This window comes from Podarcis cretensis (assembly GCF_951804945.1).
Source record: "Podarcis cretensis genome assembly, chromosome: 7".
NCBI classification, from domain to species: Eukaryota; Metazoa; Chordata; class Lepidosauria; order Squamata; family Lacertidae; genus Podarcis; species Podarcis cretensis.
The window spans coordinates 24,544,513-24,564,427 of NC_137176.1; the positions used below are offsets into that span (position 1 = coordinate 24,544,513).

Sequence of the window (19,915 nt, forward strand, 5' to 3'; positions counted from 1 at the left end):
TGCCTAGGAGTGCAACACACTTAGTTCAGCTATATTCTATCTCTTTCTTGGAAGGATTATTATTTACTTAAAGCCTTTAGTTCAGTCTTCATGTAGTGTAGGTAATCTGTATTACGCTCTTCCTCCATACCTTCTGCGCACGAGAAATACCCTTGTCCCCCTTCAACTGTCCTCCCTCTTCTCTCCCTTTCATTAACAATACATGGAACATGCAGTAGGACACATCTGCTCAAGAAGATTTCTCATTGTCTCTCCACTCCCATTGATAGAAGGAAGTTTAGAAGCACAGATGCAGCGATGCAGAGAACGCTCCAATCCCATAGTATACATGAAAGAATATGACCCATGGACGTGGACACACAGCTAATTCCATCTGATACAATTTCCAGCTTTCTGCAAGGTAAAAGCAATAGCCTTGTATCCGCTCCATATCTACCAATTTGGATTAAATGAAACAACCTTGCAAAGAATAGTAAGCTGATACCTAGGTATAGATTGACCGGCCTCATCCAGTCATCCTCTTTAAAGTTTTGAGTGAGGAGGGACTCAAACTCATTTTCAAAAGCTTCCGATTTAAAAAATTTTAAACTGTTGATTTTTTAAAAAATTACTTTACAGCATATACATGCATATACATAGTTCCACATACTCAAATAGGATTTGATTTTGTATACTGAACAGCAGTTCCCATGTCACATGAATAGTTTTTGAAAGCAATGAAAACTTTCAGAAGAAGTTTGTGGAAAGGAGATTTGCTGGTCACGAAGAAAAAAATTCAAAATGGATGTGCCTAAAATAGCTCTTTAGATCTTGTAGTGAAACTTGAGCAAGCATTTGCAGCTTCTGTTGTGCTGAATATTTTAACAATGTGCCAGTGATTAACCATCAAAATAGACTCTTTTGTTGGATTCATCAGTAGAACTGTTTAGCGTTTGTTTTTTACTCAGCATGCTTAAAAAAACCCCACACTTTTCAATGCCCATTCAAAATGATTGGACAGTAACATTAAATATCCTTGTAGGAAGCTCTTGGCTGACACATAAATTACAAATGACTTGCCAGAAACTGAATGCTGGTTTATAATAAGCCCTGGCATGATGCAGGCTAGCATCCAAAAAGCTGCCTTGGATAAGGGCGTCTGATGCCACAATTGGATTTATTAGTTTTTTTAACAGGCATCTTCATACATGATGCATCTCCAGTTGCTTTTGCGTTCTTAAGTAGAAGATTGGTATATAAGTTTTCTCCCATGCAGTGTTTTTTCCTGCATGTTCATGTGCGTGTCACTTAGAAAATCAATAATGTGAGGCAAATAATAATAAAGAATGTAGTTGCTTTGTTTTTACAATTAATTTAGTTTCAATGTTTGTCTTTTTCATCTTTTATCAGGAATACATGGTTGATCAATATTTTCCCACTTGATCAACTTTTTATTTATATTTTGAAATTTGCTACTTCTCCTTGGTGCCCTCCTTGCCACCCATTACCTTACCCCTTGTACAGGAAGTTAAATGTAAAATGATAATAACAGGCGAAGCTAAAATAAAGTGGTGCCTCGCAAGACGAAATTAATCCGTTCCGCGAGTCTCTTCATCTAGCGGTTTTTTAGTCTTGCGAAGCAAGCCCATTGACGGCTTAGCGGATTAGCGGCTTTTAGCGGCTTAGCGGATAAGCAGATAAGCGGCTTAGCGGCTTAGAAAAAGGGGGGGAAGGGGAAAAAACCCGCAGGAACTCGCAAGACATTTTCGTCTTGCGAAGCAAGCCCATAGGAAATTTGTTTTGCGAAGCACCTCCAAAACGGAAAACCCTTTCGTCTAGCGGGTTTTCCGTCTTGCGAGGCATTCGTCTTGCGGGGCACCACTGTACATTAAAGCCAGTGACTTAAGTATTGCTATGTTCCCTTTATCAACATCAGCAGGCATTCAAAATTTCAATTTAAAAAAACCATATGGATCAATTAAATTTGAATGTCAGTCAGAACTTGAGCATACGTACAAAACTCATCAACCTTGTCTCTAATACTGATATAGTGTACATCCTGTCACCTTTCTCACATCTAGGTAGAACTCTCTTTGCATAGCAGGCCTTTCCTGACGCCGCTCATTCATATTGTGTTCCAAAATATCCATATTTTATGTTCTTTTGTGCAATGAAGCCTTCATAGTTCACCAAAAATCTACTTGCTGCTTTTTTAGTACAAAAGTCATCATCACAATTCTCTGTTCTTATACTTATATTATCCGTCATAGCTTCTTCCTGGCTCTCCGAATCTATGTGTAAAATAATTGTGTGTTTTATCTGGCCAGACCTAAGAGGGTGGAGGGTGACCTTGTTCATTTTGGCTTATTTTTAAAGCTCTGTTAGCTCTCTTAAACTATATTATCCATTCTCTGATTGCCTTCACTTCACTTGTTTGCAGCTGCTCCATTTTTGGTTTGTCTTTCAGAGCCCAGATATCTTAGGAAGAATGCAATAACACGGGCAAGCATTTTGTATCAAGGCTCAGATTTTCTTGAAAAATTCTATAAAAATTACCCGGTTCTTTAGGCTTTACTCAATGTATACATTATTTGTGTTACAGCTGTTGAGACAGGACAGATTCTCTCTTTCTCTCCCTTCCTCCCTGCTCAATAATTGGGCTTCCCTTAAGACACCAGTGACTCCCCATTTTGTTAGTGAAAATCCCATTCATAACAAAGTTTAGAACAGTCAGAATACTGAAGCAAAAGGTAACCTACTGATAAGATTAGCCATTGCATGTCATAGCTAGCATAGCGGTAACTATCAAAAAGAGTAAAAAACGTAATTAGTTGGTTTGGGATGAATGGTGCCGTGGCATAAAAACAGCAACAACCATAGATGAGTGTCAACCCAGAAGTGCTGACAAGGAAAATAAAGCATTATAATAAATTGTTGTACGTTTTCCAAGTATAGTGTGAGTCACCTTTTTGTATTTCTGAAGTATTGGTGGTTCTTTCTCTTTTCATTTTACAAGTAAGACATGAAATTAAAATTGGTTCACTAAATCTTCTATTGTAAGGATTTTTTTCCATGCCGTTTGGGAGGTGTGCCTGGAAAGAAAAGTTACAGCTGCTTACATTTTATTTCAAGACCAGGCCACAGTTCAGTTTCAGTTAAGTGTAAATGCTAGTGTTAAGCTACTGTAGTCCTCCAGCTGCAGAATGTTTAGATACATTTTAGGAAAAAGGATCAGGAACTAGGAACATCTGCGTAATCTTTGCATTTACGTTGTTGCTTTTGTGGGCACACTGTGCACAGATGAATTGCCCGGAACCTCAGAATTCTGGTTTTAGTAGGTTGTAAAAAAAGTAAAGGTAAAGGACCCCTGACCGTTAAGTCCAGTCACGAACGGCTCTGGGGTTGCGGCGCTTATCTCGCTTTACTGGCCAAGGGAGCTGACGTTCATCCACAGACAGTTTTTCCGGGTCATGTGGCCAGCATGACTAAGCCGCTTCTGGCGAAACCAGAGCAGCGCACAGAAACGCCGTTTACCTTCCCGCCAGAGCGGTACCTATTTATCTACTTGCACTTTGATGTACTTTCAAACTGGTAGGTTGGCAGGAGCTGGGACCGAACAACAGGAGCTCAAGGGGATTTGAACCGCGAACCTTCTGATTGGCAAGCCCAGGGCTCAGTGGTTTACACCACAGCGCCACCCACGTCCCTGGTCTTAGTAGGTTGTAGAGCAGACTAAACCTGTTAAACTGGCATAATTGTGTTAGGGAAAATGTGTGGCAGCTATCAGTGGATAGTTCAAAGCATTTGATTCATGTTATCTCACTAACTTTCTTTAAATAGTGTGTGTATGTGTGTATAATATGTAAAACGTGTGTGTGTGTTTATAGGGATAGGTAGATAGAAAATGGTGTGTGCGTGTGTGTGTACATTCACTCTCTATGGGAACTAGTAGGGACTCTCCTCTTTGTTCTGGGGACATCAACTTAATTCATGGAGCAGCCTAGGTTCACACGGTATTCCATGACAGCCCTGGAATAACTGGATTGAAGTCAATGCATTACACCAAATATTTTTTTTCTGTGTTTGCTTAGCCTCATCTTTGTGGTTTTTTAAAAAACAAAAAACTAAACCAATTTCTTTTCTTCAACTTCAGTAAGGAAACATATAGATAATAAACATAAGCATTTGTAGCACAGTCTTATTGGTGCTATTAGAACCTATAAACAGAACATGTGTTATTTTACAACTTGTGATTCTATGAGAAATCAATATGCAAGCTAATTGTGCTCATGCTGGTCGTAGATTAACTAGATCTTATTTTACTTTATGGTTTTAAATGTTTTCTAGGCTTTTTTTAAAGACCGTTGTTTGATAGCTTTTCACCTTTCCCTCCCACTCGCTCCTTTAGGAATTGATACCCCTCATACTGTGTACAGCTTGCCTCCATCCTGAACCCAAAGAGAGAGATCAGCTCCTACACATATTGTTCAACTTGATCAAAAGGCCAGATGATGAGCAAAGGTGTGTCTTTGATGTGTGGGAAACACTTTTGTTTTTTGAAATTTGAAGGCTATTAACTACTTTTCTTGTTGCAGGCTTCTAGTAAAATAGGAACATAGTATCTCTGGGCAGCCGCCCAGAATGGTTGGTGAAACCCAGCCATATGGGCGGGGTATAAATAAATTATTTTTTTATTTATTTATTACAGTAGTACCTCGGGTTAAGAACTTAATTCATTCTGGAGGTCCGTTCTTAACCTGAAACTGTTCTTAACCTGAAGCACCACTTTAACTAATGGGGCCTCCCGCTCCCACGCGATTTCTGTTCTCATCCTGAAGCAAAGTTCTTAACCTGAGGTACTATTTCAGGGTTAGCGGAGTCTGTCACCTGAAGCGTCTGTAACCTGAAGCATATGTAACCCGAGGTACCGCTGTATTATTATTATTAGCAGTCAGTAGTCATTCACTTATACATTGCCTGTTCTCTTACAACAGAGGTGGGGAGCCTTTTTAAACTAGAGGAGCAATGGATGTATGATAGGCTGCCTTCTAGCCTTCCAAAGTCAGGTTTCTGAACACACCTCTTTACGTGCAGCGAAGCAGTACACATTCTGGCCAGGCATGAACACTAGAGGAAGGTTCAGAGCAAAAGCGTGGCTTAGGGAAATTCCCATGGGTGGAATAGAGATTTTGCCTCTATTTTTTTTTTTAATAAATTTTTATTAACCGGCCAATCAAATCAAATTAAATCACATCACATAAATTCCAAATTACAAAGCCGAATTTTAAATTTTTGTTGGGGGGACCCATATTACAAGATCCGAAGGGGGATTCTGATAATCTTCTTGCTACTGCGTTAATGTCCAAATCAGTCCAAACAGGGTTCATAATTCTATCCAGTCTTATCTTGCTGTTTCCACATCATATCTTGTTCATATATTTTCTCTTTTTTCTTTATGATCTCTTGTGATAGTCTCCTTAAGCCGATAAACACCAATAATAATCCTGTGTGAATTTTTCCGTTCTTCCAATCCTCAAATCGAGATGGTTTCCATATATCATCGCCTTCATAGATAACAGCGCTCTTTCCATCATTAATTACAGAACTGTCATTCTTAAGTCCCACTGAGGAGTTTCACTCACAATATAAAAACAGCTCTATTTCTCTATTTCTCCTCTCAGACTTAAGTCCTCCGACAGAACTTCCCAATATGGCGATGGCATTTTTAACTGCGTCATTCCAAAGCTCTTATACATTCCACGTTTTTCTTAAAACATGCTTTGGTTCGAAAGTTTATCTCCACACAGCCTTAAATCCACAGCTTAAGTCCTTAAAACAACATTTCTGACTTGTGAGGGGATTCTTGTTTAATCACATAAGGAAAGAAAGGAAAGTTTTTTCCCCCTCCCCCATCAGTCATTTGCCATACCGTGTCTTGGCGTATCTTCTCATGATTTAATCTTGTCTTGTTTTATCAGAGATCTCTTCTGTTAGCAGTCTTTTACTCCCCCTCCTTCCTTGAAATATGTGCATTCCTTCATCCAAATTGTTTCTTTTGAAGTTCTTGCAGCTAGTGGCGCGGATCCGGGACGGCGTCCAGGAGCACCGGAATCCCACAGGAGGGCTTTGTGCCTAGTGCCCCCATCCCCACAAATTCGGGGGTGGTATAGGGCACAGCAGGCAAGGCAGTCCCTCCCCCCCATCCTGGGGGGGGGGTAGGGAGGCTAATTACTCCCATCATAGCCTCCAAATTACCTCGTGTGGGTTGGAGAGATGTTATTGTCAGCCATCTTCCGATGCGCCCCTAGTGGCCCCCGAGATTTTGCCTCTAGGCCAGAGGTTCCCCGTCTCTGTTCTGTTAAAATTTTAACATACCCTAAGTGACAACGTAATATTCCTCGTGAAATCTGTACAGTCCAGCAGATAGAAATTGCTTGCATGCAGGCTGTTAAAAAATAGAACCTTAGGCAGGATGGGAAGCGCAGGCAAGGATAATATTTTCATTTTCAAAGATTTCAGTGGCCATTGAGGCTCAAAATAGTGACCCCTCTCCTAAATATTTTTGGCATGCAGTGATTTAGTGTCTTAGACTGAAGAAAGGGTTTGAGGTTGTTCAGCCACATGAGCCTCCAACAGTAGTCTGAATTGGTACAGACCAGGCCTGGTTAAGACCTAGGCCTGATTCTCCTGCCATTTAAGGCTGTGACAGGGATGGCAGAAGGAACACTGCAGGCTAACATCTGATTCTCACTCTTTCCCCCTCTCTCCTGCTGGCATACAAACCAGTCTGTTCAGGCCTGGTACGGTTCTGACCCCTTGATAAATCCATTCCTGTGCAGATTTTAAAGTAAAAAAATACTTAGAACCTGCACAGATTTTCAATTTGCAAAAGTCGTTTTAAAAGCACTTTAAAATACTTTTAAAAAGACATACAAAGCTGCCTCCCATGTTTTTTCGTACAATTTTCCTGAGAGCGACAGGACGTCAATCTGTACCTGCCTCTCACAGGAGGAGTTGAATACCGTATATGCCACAATGTGCTGTACAAAGAAGACAGCCAGCCCTCTGACACCTCATAAGTAGGAGTAGAATCTGGGGGAGTGCAGGTTCCAAGCAAGACCCGTGTTCAAATCTGAACTTGAGTCTGAGATATGTGGATCAGGTGAACTCACTTCAAAATTCCCATTCACCTCTCCCAATGCCTGCTCCTTCCCTAACTGATTCTTGAAAACAAGCTGACAGTACATGTGCATATATACAGACCTTACTTGAGGGTCTTGTGACCCCAGGGGTGTCTTTTTAGGGCCTCAGGGGGGTACACTGTGAACAACACGAAAGCCCCATTGTGTGACTTGCGCAGAGTTTGGAGACAACTCTGCAAGTTGAAATTGGAGCCTGGGTTCAGAAATGCATTAAGAACTTCATACTCTGGAAACAGCAGACTGGGTCTCATGAGATTGTAATAATTAACTGAGGAATGGTCAAAGTGAAAACACTGAGCAGTTTCCTTGGCTTTGCTGTATAGAGCCATCTGCAGACTCTTCACACAGAACTTAATCTTTAAAGCAGTATGACACAATAATAAATCGGAGGACTAGTATCCTCCTGTGCCTGGCAGGGCAATCCTTTGCACTGGAAGCTGGTGTTAAGCAAGGATAAAATAAGCCTTAGCCATACTCCTTTGTGCTGAGCCTCTAAATAAGAGTTTGAGTTACAACACCCTTTTAACTGGCATAAATTCTGCCCGGTTTTGAGTGCTGAGTGCGTTTAGGATGCAGCCTTAGTCCCCATCCCTTGTTTCCCACTCCAGAACAGCCCTTTTTCAGGACATAAACCAGTTTAAGATACACCAGGCTCCTGGCTGAACCAGGATGGGGCAGATACTCCAGCCTATCTCCTGCTAAGACAAGCACGTGGAATTACACTGGCATAGCCCAACTGTACCGGGAACCTTGTAGTTTAGCCAGAGATTCTAAATCCTGCTCGTCCTGATGGATTGCTCTATAGGATTGCTCCCTAATAATTCTTTCTTTTTTTAAAAAAAAGTTACAATGTTTTCAAAATATAAACAAGCAATTTTAAAAACAATCATGTGTAATAAAATTACCTGCCTAGGAAGGCTTGGTGAAACACAGGTTTTTAGCAGCTGCTGAAAACAGTAAAGTGAAGACATCTACCTAATATCAATGGGATGGTAGTTAGGTTCTGCATTTTGTGGATTATTTTTAAATTTAATTATAGGAACGTAGCAGGTATAGCTGTATCTGCTAGAAGGAAGCAGAAGATTAGCTTTACTCTGCATTGAAAGTTTCTTTGTCTTTGTAGCAAAAATTCCAGATATTGAGCATGTTCATTAAATCATTTAGGCTTCTCAAGAACTGATTTTTTTCTGCCCTAGAGGTTTTATAACAGTCAGTTCGTGTACTTTTTAAGGCTTCTGCCTATCCACAAAAGCAATACAGTGGCACCTCGCGTTACATACGTTTCAGGTTACATACGCTTCAGGTTACAGACGCTTCAGGTTACAGACTCCGCTAACCCAGAAATAGTGCTTCAGGTTAAGAACTTTGCTTCAGGATGAGAACAGAAATCACGCTCCTGCGGCGCGGCAGGAGGCCCCATTAGCTAAAGTAGTGCTTCAGGGTAAGAACAGTTTCAGGTTAAGTACGGTCCTCCGGAGCGAATTAAGTATTTAACCCGAGGTACCACTGTATATAGCTTCTCTTACTTTGCTTGACCTGTATAATCTACATTCACCTTTGTTGACTAGTTTTATAATTGAGAGCCACTTCTTACATGACATTTTTCCTCCTCTACATGGTCACTTATGAAGTGTTGTGTGAATATTGCTGCTAGAATTCTAACCAGGAAGCGCTTATGTGCAATGACTGCCCAATAGTGATGTTTAAGCAAAACCATGTACAAAATGCAGTGCAAGTGTACACTTCTCCCTTCATGGAAATTATTTTCATACTTGGAAAATGTCGTGTTTAATGAACCATCGATGACGTGATTGTCAGTAACTAATTGCTCGCAGCACACTCCAGATGCCATTTTCTGTGAGGACTATTCAGTGTGTTACATCTCCTTTTAGGCATATGTTTGGTTGTTGTACAAGCCTGTTTCAATGTAATAGGCTGAAGATTTTTATTTTATAGGCAAATGATTCTGACTGGATGTGTAGCATTTGCTCGGCATGTTGGACCAACACGTGTAGAAGCAGAACTCTTACCACAATGTTGGGAGCAGGTAATAGGAGATAATCTTTATTTACTTCATGGGATACCGGGGCCCAAAAAAAATTCTGCAGTTTACCAGCAACTGTGGTCTTGTCAACAGTGGTTTACAATATATTAAATAGCATATACTTCTAAGAATTGTAATTGTAAAGGCAAGCAGAAGCCAAGAGCAATCTGAGTGAGCAATCCATGAGCATCTCACCTGTAGGTTAGGAAGATCTGAGGTTGAAGGTGCCAGTTCAAGTAAACAGAAGAAGAAACCGTTCTTAAGTCATGTATTGTGCTAACCCAGGAAATTCTCCTAAGGGTTAGCAGTGGTCAAGTGACAAAGCTTTATTAATGGGAGTTTATTATTTATTTTTTGCATGCATATAGCACCTTTCTGCCAGTTGCAAAGCCAAGATGGTTTATAGTATTAAAATCCTAAACAAATAAATGGTATAAAATATAGATCAATTGTGTCCTTTCCATGCTGACTACAGGCAACCCTCAATTTGCACAGGGGTAGCGTTATGGGTCATTGTGCACATCCGTGAAATTGCCCGTAATTGAAAAAACCTGCCCCTGTTCTACCCCTGCTTTGCCATGCCCCTGCTCTGCTCTTTTAGTGACGTCTTTTATGACGTCTTTTATGGCGTTTCTGTGTCACTTCCAGGTTTGGCGCAATGCGCATATAAACAGTTGCATACATATCAAAAATGTGTAAATGGGGATTTGCCTGTATTGATGTAAGCTGCTAGGCCTGGGCTTCTTTCTGCCTTAGCTCAGGAGCTGCAGGGTGCTGAATAGTCTCTGGGAAGGTGGAGTTAGACTGACCCCAACAGTTTGGCCAAACCATTGATGCACTTGTCAGGAGCTGATAAAATCTTCTGCCTGGCCTAGACTTCTTCCCTTTATGGGGATGTTATGAAAGTGTCTAATGTCCTTGTAGCCCCCATCTGTTCACCAGACCTCAGCAGCAAGGCTATTTTTCCTTTCTGGAAACATAAGAATTCCAGGTTCAAGGCATACTGTGCATCCTGACTATGGTTTGTGAATGAAAGCCTGTGGCGGCATAGTAATAGCAGCAGCCTCATATTCTTTACACGCTGGCATTTGAAAAAGAGAAATACAGGACGGAATTATAAGCAAAAAAAATGAAAGGAGTAACTTTTCCTTCTGACAGATCAATCACAAATATCCAGAAAGACGGCTGTTAGTGGCAGAGTCCTGTGGAGCATTAGCACCTTATCTTCCTGTAAGTGTTCTGTTTGCAGTTAATATGTATCTAAATTTAAGACTCATTGAAGAGGTTAAAATGATGGCCAGATTCTGAAGAGCCACTTAGTACAATCCCTCCTCCCTTCATAGTTTTTAATGGCCCACCATGTTTTTGTTTTGGGGCAGCAGAACACCATGTCATATCACCAACTGCTTTTGAAGCTCCTATTCAAAAATAGTTTAGCCATGTGGCATCTTAGACTGCTAGTCTGGAACAAGAAGTCTAAAGGCCTAAGGATAGGAATTAATCCAGTCATTTTGGATCCTGGCCAACTACTTCAGTTGTAGCACTTGGTAATGTTCACGTAGAACAAAGCAATGTGGGCTTCTGGGAAACAATATGTGCAGAACTAATCCCAGCCAATGTTTCCCCCACCACCACCCATGCATTCTAAATGCATATATTGGATGCATATATTATAATGCATATATTATATTTATATTTATATTCTAAATGCATATATTATATTTTTGCAGGTTTAGGCCTAAAATGACTTATTCTACCAGATTATTTTGCCATCAGGATTAGCTGCCATCACTCTCTTTATAATAAACTGTAAAAGATAGCATAGATGTATATGATATTATTGGTCTTACGTTTCCAAGTTTATGTAATGTAATTCCAGCAAATACTAATTTCCTCTTTCAGAAAGAGATTCGAAGTTCGTTGGTACTTTCCATGTTACAGCAGATGTTGATGGAAGATAAGACAGATCTGGTACGAGAAGCTGTGATCAAAAGCCTTGGTATCATCATGGGGTACATTGATGATCCGGACAAATACCAACAGGTATTGTATCTGATAATAATACATGACAGGACAGTTGCTAGATCATGTGATTATGAACAAAGTCTGAAAAATCACCAGGAAGTATTTACGAAACTAATCCCCCCCAAAATACCCTGGGCTATTTTTAACATCAGCATTTTGAGATGTGATCTAACTTTTGGGCTCTGAAAATATCTTGTTGTGTGTTAGCAAAATAAAGAGCAAGCTGGCAGAAGAGAGAGGGAACATTCTGTAAAATCACTGAAGAATTTTCATTATTTTGACTGTGAACTAGTGTTCAGTGATCTGCTGTAATTTTTTAGTTGTAATACCTATGGGCACCTTGGCTGCTTATGCAAGTATTGAATGAATTGTCCAGTTTTATAGTTCACCTAACTTTTCTGCATGCTCATTTAACTTTAACAAATTTAGCCCCCTGACACTAATGGCGTTGCTATGGTGTTGCGGCATCTATTCCAAATAGTTGTGGAACTTTTTGAATTAACTTGAACCACTGGAAACGCCTTTTCATCAAATTCAAGATAGACACTTGCTTATCTTGAGAGTGCCTGGAATGCTTAAGCAAAGTAAACATAACTCTCGTAAATGGTCTGTTTCTTTATTACCAGGGTTTTGAACTACTACTTTCAGCGTTGGGTGATCCCTCAGAACGAGTAGTTGGTGCAACTCATCAAGTGTTTTTACCTGCCTATGCTGCCTGGACCACAGAACTAGGAAATTTGCAGTCTCATCTTATACCTACATTGCTTAGTAAAATTGAAAAACTACTCAGGGTAAATATTAAAGGTGTCTCATACTCACTGTTTTTTGTGCCTCTTGAATAAGCAAAGATACAGCTCATATAAATATTCTAATCTTCCCCCCATCCCCCCACTTATTAGAATCGGTAACATTCAACACCATCACAACTGGTTGTTTGGACTATTCTGCAGATCACTTTTTTATAACGTTCATGTTGCCGTGTCATTTAAAGGGCATTTTATCTACAGTGTTAAGTTGCTGCTGCTGCTGCTGCTGCTGCTACTACTATGTATGTCTAAAGTTTGATCATCTGGTTGCTTGCTGATGACTGTCTTTTGCTGTATGTTTTGCTATCTATAAAGAAATGCTGGAATTCTTAAACTTTTGAAAGTGTTTTCCCCTCTGCTGTCTTGGTATTCGTAGGAAGAGTCTGAATACGTTGCATGTTTCTAGGACATTTTTTCAGATTTTCACATTGGAAGTTCATTCTTCTCTCTCTGACTCATGCCAGTTGCTGTGAGATTAGGAGTCTGTAGTAGAACTGGGATGCTGTATGAGAAATAACAGTGGGCACAACCCAAAGTTAAGCACTTTAAAGTCCAATTGAATCAGGGGTGCTGACTTGAATTAAAAACTGGGGTGGGACAGGTAAGCCCCACCCCACATAATCACATGATGTGGTGCATGCACACTGTTTGATTGGCAATGCCCATCAACTGGGGGGGGGGCTTGGCCCCCTCAAATATTTTATGGGAGGCGAAGCCCCCACAACCCCTAGTAGTCGGCTCTTATGGACTGAGTTAAGTACATACTGGAATCATTCTTACGGGGATCATTGAGATTTGAGGTGGTTAACGTTGTCTTGGATTGTGCCCACAGTGTTTTGCTTCATTTAGTCTTTCATGGTTTGAACTGAAGGCACATTGGTGCAGCAACCTTGCTGAATCTAAACTTCTCTGGCTCTCTAGAGTCAAACCAGGAGATCATGTGAGACCTTTTGTTCCACCTTGCAAGAAAGACGATTATAAATGTCATGAATGCATCGGGTCGATAGTTGGGTTTTTGGAGAAGAACCTGATACAAAACCCCTTTGCCTTTATCTGTTCTCCCCTTTCTGGTCTCTCTCTGATAGATTCTCGTTAATGGCTTTTTAATTATTCATAAGCTCATTTTGAATGGATGAGCACCTTGAGAGCAAAGGAGCAAGATTTTCACCTGGATTCCCTGTTTGCATTTCAGGAAGGCGAGCATGGACTTGATGAACACAAGCTGCACATGTATCTTTCTGCTTTGCAGTCCTTGATTCCTTCGCTTTTTGCACTAGTGCTACAGAATGCACCTTTTACAAGCAAAGCTAAGCTTCAGGGTGAAATTCCACAGATTGAAGGTAACCCTCTGTGAGGGTTTATTTTGAAATTGGGTCAAATTTATTTTCATTTCACATTAACTTTAAATTAATATTCCATAGAAATGCTGTGCAGGTGAATGCAGTGCAGCAAACTTGCTCTCTCTGTAGCTTGAAGACTTGTGGTTCAAGAAGTCTTTGAAATGTGAACTCTTTTTTTTCCACTACTACCAAATAAAACCTATAATTCTGCATGTAGGAAGCATTGTTGACACTTCAGATGAGTAGTATCTATAGGGAGATTGGTTTATTCCTATCAGTTTCTGATGTATTCATTGCCAGCTGCAAAACCCATGTAAAGGCCCAGTACTTCTCCTGGTGAAGTAAAGGGCAGAATCAGACCCCTTGATTTGGCAGGTGGTGGTCATAATGCCTTCTCCTTATATATCCCCTGACTTGAGGCTCATAGCTGTTTTGCATACATTATAAATAATCTCGAGCTCCAAGCAAAACACCTGCACACCCTGAAACAAAATATAGATAATTTTCCCAACAGGCAAAATGATAAGAATAACTCATGGGAACAAAATGAATAGGGTGCCAAGGGGGGAAGGGCTGCCAAAGGGTGCTATGGAACCCATGGGTGTCATGTTCTGGATCCCAGTTCTAGAATTCTAGTTTATTAGAGAATGATCCAACAGCCTCTAAAAACTCTTCACAGGGAAATCCATGTAAAGGCCATTACAGTAACCGCATCTTGAAGGTAAGGATACATAACTTCCTAGGTATCAAGAGTTGAGCCACAGAATTAGGATTTAGATTGGTTTAGTTCTCGTAGAATCTCTGGGACTAAATCCCCAAATCATCTTTTACCTTATGATTTAATGGACTATGGGTAGGTCTTTTCCCTACTTACTTTATTAGGTGAAAGTGCCTATATAGTTAGGCATGTCGATTGCTTCTCAATTTTCATTGTGTTAATGCACAAGGAGTCTTAAACTTTGACCATGGTGGTTTGTCGTTTGCTGCCAGTGACTAGATTCCCAAGGCCTGCGTCTCCTCTTCAGGATGTAGCCACCATAATTGGAAGCCGTGAACAATTGGCTGTGCTATTACAACTTTATGATTACCAGTTGGAACACGAGGGTACCACAGGCTGGGATACCTTACTGTGGGTTGTCAATCAACTGTGAGTTCCTTCTAACTTGTTTCACTTGCTAATTCCTCTGAATAATTGTGTGGTGAGGGGGACGCAACGTTTTTAATCAGCTTTAGAGTTTTTCTTTAATGCTACTATTTTGCAGTTACTGACAGCATACATTGTTTTAGAAATTTTGCTTTAAATGGTATAGATCAATAATTATACCACCCCCATTGTTCAGCTGACACACTGAAGTCCAGATCCGAGGGCCTTCTGGCAGTTCCTTCAGTGTGAGAAGTGAGGGTACAGGGAACCAGGCAGAAGGCCTTCTCAGTAGTGGCGCCTGCCCTGCGGAACGCCTTCCCATCAGATGTCAAGGAAATAACTATCTGACTTTTAGAAAACATCTGAAGGCAGCGCTGTTTAGAAGTTTTTTATGTTTGATGTTTTATCGTGTTTTTAATACTCTGTTGGGAGCCGCCCTGGTCTGAATGTTGAAGGATTCATGTTTGCACTATTAAATGTATTGTGCCAAAGCCCCCCCAAATATTGGACTTGTCAGGAAAAAGGATCAGCTTGCTTACAGTATTACAAACCTATTTTCTGAAAAGTGACTTATTTTTAACCTGGTTTTTCAGATTGCCGCAACTTATAGAAATAGTTGGCAAAATCAATGTAGCCTCAACAGCCTGTGTACATGAATTCTCAAGGTTTTTCTGGCGCCTCTGCAGAACATTTGGGAAAATCTTCACAAATACAAAGGTAAACATATTCACATCTGGACGGGATGATGCAGAATAGAAACAATTTATGTGTTTCTTATATCTAATGGAATGTTAGGATCAAAAAGTTGCTAACCTGCCAGATTAAAGGTCTGGAAAGCACTCGACAGGCATCTAGCTTACCTTTACTATGCAGGTTTCCCCCCCTGTGTATGCATGTTTTAGAGTGTGAGGGAGACCTTGCCCATTAAGAACAACTTAATAAATATTCATCAGAAATATATCCTTCTCAGTTTTTAAACTAATGGTTTTCTTTTACTTCATAACTATTTTTTAGGTAAAACCACAGTTCCAGGAAATCTTAAGGCTGTCTGAGGAGAATGTTGGTGAGTCGCAGAGTTATTACTTTTTCTACTGTAGCCTTTAAAAAACAAAACACACCCTATACCAGGCATAGGCAAACTTGGCCCTCCAGATGTTTTTGAGACTACAGTTCCCATCATCCCTGACCACTGTTGCTGTTAGGTAGGGATGATGGGAGTTGTAGTCCCAAAACATCTGGAGGGCCGAGTTTGCCTATGCCTGCCCTACACTGAATTGAGACTCCAAGTTCTCTACAAATGAAGTTTGGGAGGCAGTTTACATTGAAGATGGTTTCTTATTTCTGACAAAGAGGTGCCAAATAGCTAGGAAGATTGGGGGGAAAGGAGGAGAGAATGGATGGTGGAGCAGAAGTTCCTAAACTCAATTCCTTGTATCTGTGGAGAAGCTATTTAGAAGCAGGGATGGGAGAAAGCTCTGCATGAGACTGGAAAGCTACTACTTGGTTAAAGTAGACCACACTGGGCCACTTGTCGAAATAGTCTGAACTAGTACTGTATAAGGAAGCTCCCTGTGTAAATTTATTGGACCGGCTCTTTTCTGATTTAAGCAATGGTTTCATACAATAAGAAGTTCTGAGGAAGATATTTGTGTCCCTCAGCGTCCGATACTTGTACACCAATGGATGTGGGGCCAAGAAAAGCATCCCTCGTTTTAGTGGGCATATTAAGAGAGTATTAAGCAACTACAAACTTATTTTAAATGACCAACATACTTATGCTTCTTATTCTTTATTTGTACGGCATGGTTTCAGATGCCACAGCAGGAAATGGAGTGCTAACAAAAGCCACGGTTCCTATTTATGCCACAGGTGTACTTACATGCTATATCCAGGTAAGCAGCTTTTGCTCGGGACTGAATAATACGTGTCTTTGAAACACTCAGGCCTAAGTGAGGATGGTTACATTACTGTTTTAATAAAGCTTCTTTATAAATCATAAATTCAGTCATAGCAGCATGTGAACATTGCCTTGGACCCTAAGGTAAATTAAGGAAATTCCTTAGAAGGAAAGTTTCCCACGCCCTTCTTCCACCTGCAGACTTATGTTCCCACCCCTAAAAACATCTCCAGATGTTTGTCCTCCTAAACAATGTGGGATGAGGTATGGGAGGCCACTGGAGAGGACCAAAAGTGGACCTCTGCCCAGCCAATCAGTTCAACTGTTCCTGATACACTTGGCCATTTTAATGGGGGGGCAACATGAAGGTCAAAACAGGAATATGTGACATTACTATATTTGTGTGTTTAGAAATTCCTGCTGGTAGTGAGACTAGTTTGAAAGATCCCCATCCCACCCGACTATGGAATGCACATGGTAACAAGAGTTGCATAAAAATCTCAGTCAAAATATGTGTGGTACTTGGCACAGGAGTAAACACAGCACTCAGCAGCCTGCAAATATTTGTACATGTTGACGGAGATGAGAGGCATTTTTACCATTTTAGTAATTCCACTGTCTTCAGAGGTTTGTAAGAGTATAGTGACTCAAGTCAGCACAGATACTGCTGTTGACATAATCAGAATTTACGCTTTTTCTCGGATTGCTGATCTCTGAATGATGACTTTAGTTATTCATTGGGTCTTGGGACATGCTGACAGCGGGGCAGCCAGTAGCTGAGGAATAGACATAGTATTTTCAGAACAAAGAGTACAGTTGACATCTGGGTCCCAAAACTGAATCTCTCTTTGAGAGCCACAGGCTTAGCTTTTCAGCCACCTTTAAGATACATGTTGCAAAACTAAGATTAAAAACTTCTAAAATTTACTTTCAGGAAGAAGACCGGAAGCTGTTAGTTGGATTTTTAGAAGATGTAATGACCATGCTTTCATTATCCCATGCGCCTCTTGATAGCCTGAAAGCATCTTTTGTAGAACTGGGGTAAAGTATGTTTTATAACTGGAATCGCCATAAAGCGGGATCAAAAGTTCCTGGAATTTTTCTCTTAAAACATTTGCAGCAGAATGCCTAATGATGACTTTGTAGCATCTGGACAGTGCAGTCATACTGTTGGTGTTTTGTGACATGTCCTTGGCAAAAGTGCTGGACTATTTTACTTGGAGCCATAATAATAATAATAATAATAATAATAATAATAATAATAATAATAATAATTTATTATTTATGCCCCACCCATCTGGCTGGCTTACAGCATATATAAAAACATAGTATCAGGAAAGGAAAAAGAGACCATCCAAGGGCCAGCAAGTTTAAAATCCACATAAAGCAAGCAATACAAGGTGTCATGTCTACTGATAAGGCAATCCCAATAAGGGTGGCACCTACTCACTGCTAAAGAAGTCCATTAGAGCTATCAGATAGGTCCAGATTTTTTATTCAATAAGTTTCCCATATTCTCTTGCCTCCACTGACTCACATACTTGTGTAAGAGCTTGGATCTCATTCTCATACACACTCTATATAGTTATCCTATCACCAGCTTCTATTTTGGCCATCACTATCCAGCAATCAACCTTTCTGGAGGTTTCTCTAAATGTTTGGAACCATTGTGTGTAGCGTCTGCCATAGCACAGAAGTCCATCTTTTCCGTGCTTGTTACAGTTAGTTCATTAGCCATTAACATGTTAACGCAGTGACTCACCTTGAAGCCAAAATGTTACATATTGACAAAATAATTGCAAACAATCAGCATCCCTTTAATTTTTTAAAAAAAAAAACCTCTGAAACATACTTGGAGAACTGCATTGTGAGATGTACATGCTCCATATATTCTGGAGACTAATTCTGAAGCCTGTGATGAAATTATTTACATACTTTCTTCAGTGTGTAACTTAATGGAAGAAAGCGCCAGTCTCTGCTTACAGCATCAATTTAGATTGTTGCCTAGAGAGACCAAGAGAAGGGAGGAACGGTTTGAGTGGGAACAAAGTGCTGGTTTAGGTATAGATTGATCATTAAAATTATCCAACGACTTCACAGAGAAGGTGGGATTTAAGGTGAGATGGTGGGATGGCACAGTGAGTGGAGTCGTTTGAGAGCAAATAGTTCAATAGTGATTGTTTTGTGTCCTCAGTGCAAACCCAGCATACCATGAGTTGCTGCTAACTGTATTGTGGTATGGAGTTGTCCATACATCAGCACTTGTTCGGTGCACAGCTGCTAGAATGTTTGAGGTAAGTGCTTATTGAACACATCTTAGATGTTGTTTGAAGGTGCCTTGTATCATGATTTGGCAACTGGTGGCCCAGAGACTCAGACCCTCAAGGATTTCTGTCCCTCCCCCGCCCCCAGCTGCCTGCTGTAGTCACTTTTTCCTTTCTCAAGGGGAGTTGCGGAAAAGAGAAGCAATAGGCAATCAGTAAGGGGTTTAGCATCACACAGTTTTAGTATGGGACTGCAGGCTGCATTCTAACTGTGTCTGAAGTGGCACGCAACTCTTGCATACCGCCTTTTGGTCAGACGCCACTGTCTTGCTTAAAATTGGATTTCACCCTTGAGATCTCTCTAAATATTCATAGTATTCTGGGTACACACACACACACACACACACCCTCCCAGTTGCCTCCACCTCCAGCCTGCAGGGAAAGGAAATGATTGAGGAAATGATTGCATTACCCTATCGTCACTGTAAGGTGACCCACAGCCAGAATTTGTTGATGCCTGGGGCTTTGTATTGTCTAATCTGACCAGATGCCAAAAAAGTGAATGTTTTAATGTTGCATTGTATTGCTTTAAAATACTTCTAAGAGGTTGTGCACTGTGTGATGGAGCAGAATATTAATACTGTGTAATTTGGGTTTGAAAGCATTGTAAGATTTCTAGCATTCATTTATTTAAGTATTGCTGGCTTGCATCTACTTGCAAGATGTTTTCATGGTAACTGGCAAAGTTAGGTTTCTTCTGTTTCTGACTTGAATATTAGATCGGTGCATTGCATGCTTAGAAACTTCCATTGGCTATGAGAGACCATTTCAGTGCTGAATTCAGTGTTCAAACCAGATATTTGTTGTCAATAACCTTGTCAGATAATGAATTGAGCATTGTCTGGTAACAATAGTAAGTTGTTTCCAGTAATAAAATCTGAAATTGCCTAGATTTTGATTTAAAAATAAAACCTATGTAAACATTAAGTAGGGGGAAGAGAACAGTCAATGCAGCATGTTTTTCTGGATCTACTTGCCACCATTGCTGCTCCTGGCACATAGAACATTAACTTCTGCAGCGGAGGGAGAAGCCAGGAACTGCCCTCCATTTACCATGTTTGCTTCAGCCATGCTATGACAATTACTAGCCATGGGGAGACATGCTTTCAATTTTCTTGTCTCAAGAGCCTTCCCATTTTCCTAATGGTTTAATG

General features: G+C 40.5%; 1 protein-coding gene across 5 annotated transcripts in view; it reads left to right on the plus strand.

The window, feature by feature from the left end:
* The window catches only part of RELCH (RAB11 binding and LisH domain, coiled-coil and HEAT repeat containing), a 64,928-nt gene that overhangs the window by 27,865 nt on the left and 17,148 nt on the right, over window positions 1-19,915 (plus strand). For 4 of the 5 annotated variants that reach the window (XR_013841122.1, XM_079984915.1, XM_079984916.1 and 1 more), the window contains 12 exons: window positions 4,388-4,500; window positions 9,138-9,228; window positions 10,384-10,455; window positions 11,128-11,268; window positions 11,877-12,041; window positions 13,249-13,396; window positions 14,387-14,543; window positions 15,134-15,257; window positions 15,555-15,603; window positions 16,353-16,432; window positions 17,372-17,478; window positions 18,632-18,731. Coding sequence is in view for 4 of the 5 variants with exons in the window: in XM_079984915.1 (XP_079841041.1) it covers window positions 4,388-4,500; window positions 9,138-9,228; window positions 10,384-10,455; window positions 11,128-11,268; window positions 11,877-12,041; window positions 13,249-13,396; window positions 14,387-14,543; window positions 15,134-15,257; window positions 15,555-15,603; window positions 16,353-16,432; window positions 17,372-17,478; window positions 18,632-18,731 (1,347 nt within the window). In the remaining variant the exon portion in view is untranslated. Of the gene's footprint in view, window positions 1-269; window positions 401-4,387; window positions 4,501-9,137; window positions 9,229-10,383; window positions 10,456-11,127; window positions 11,269-11,876; window positions 12,042-13,248; window positions 13,397-14,386; window positions 14,544-15,133; window positions 15,258-15,554; window positions 15,604-16,352; window positions 16,433-17,371; window positions 17,479-18,631; window positions 18,732-19,915 lie in introns of those variants that run through there. The other variant, XM_079984918.1, reaches the window with a different exon arrangement.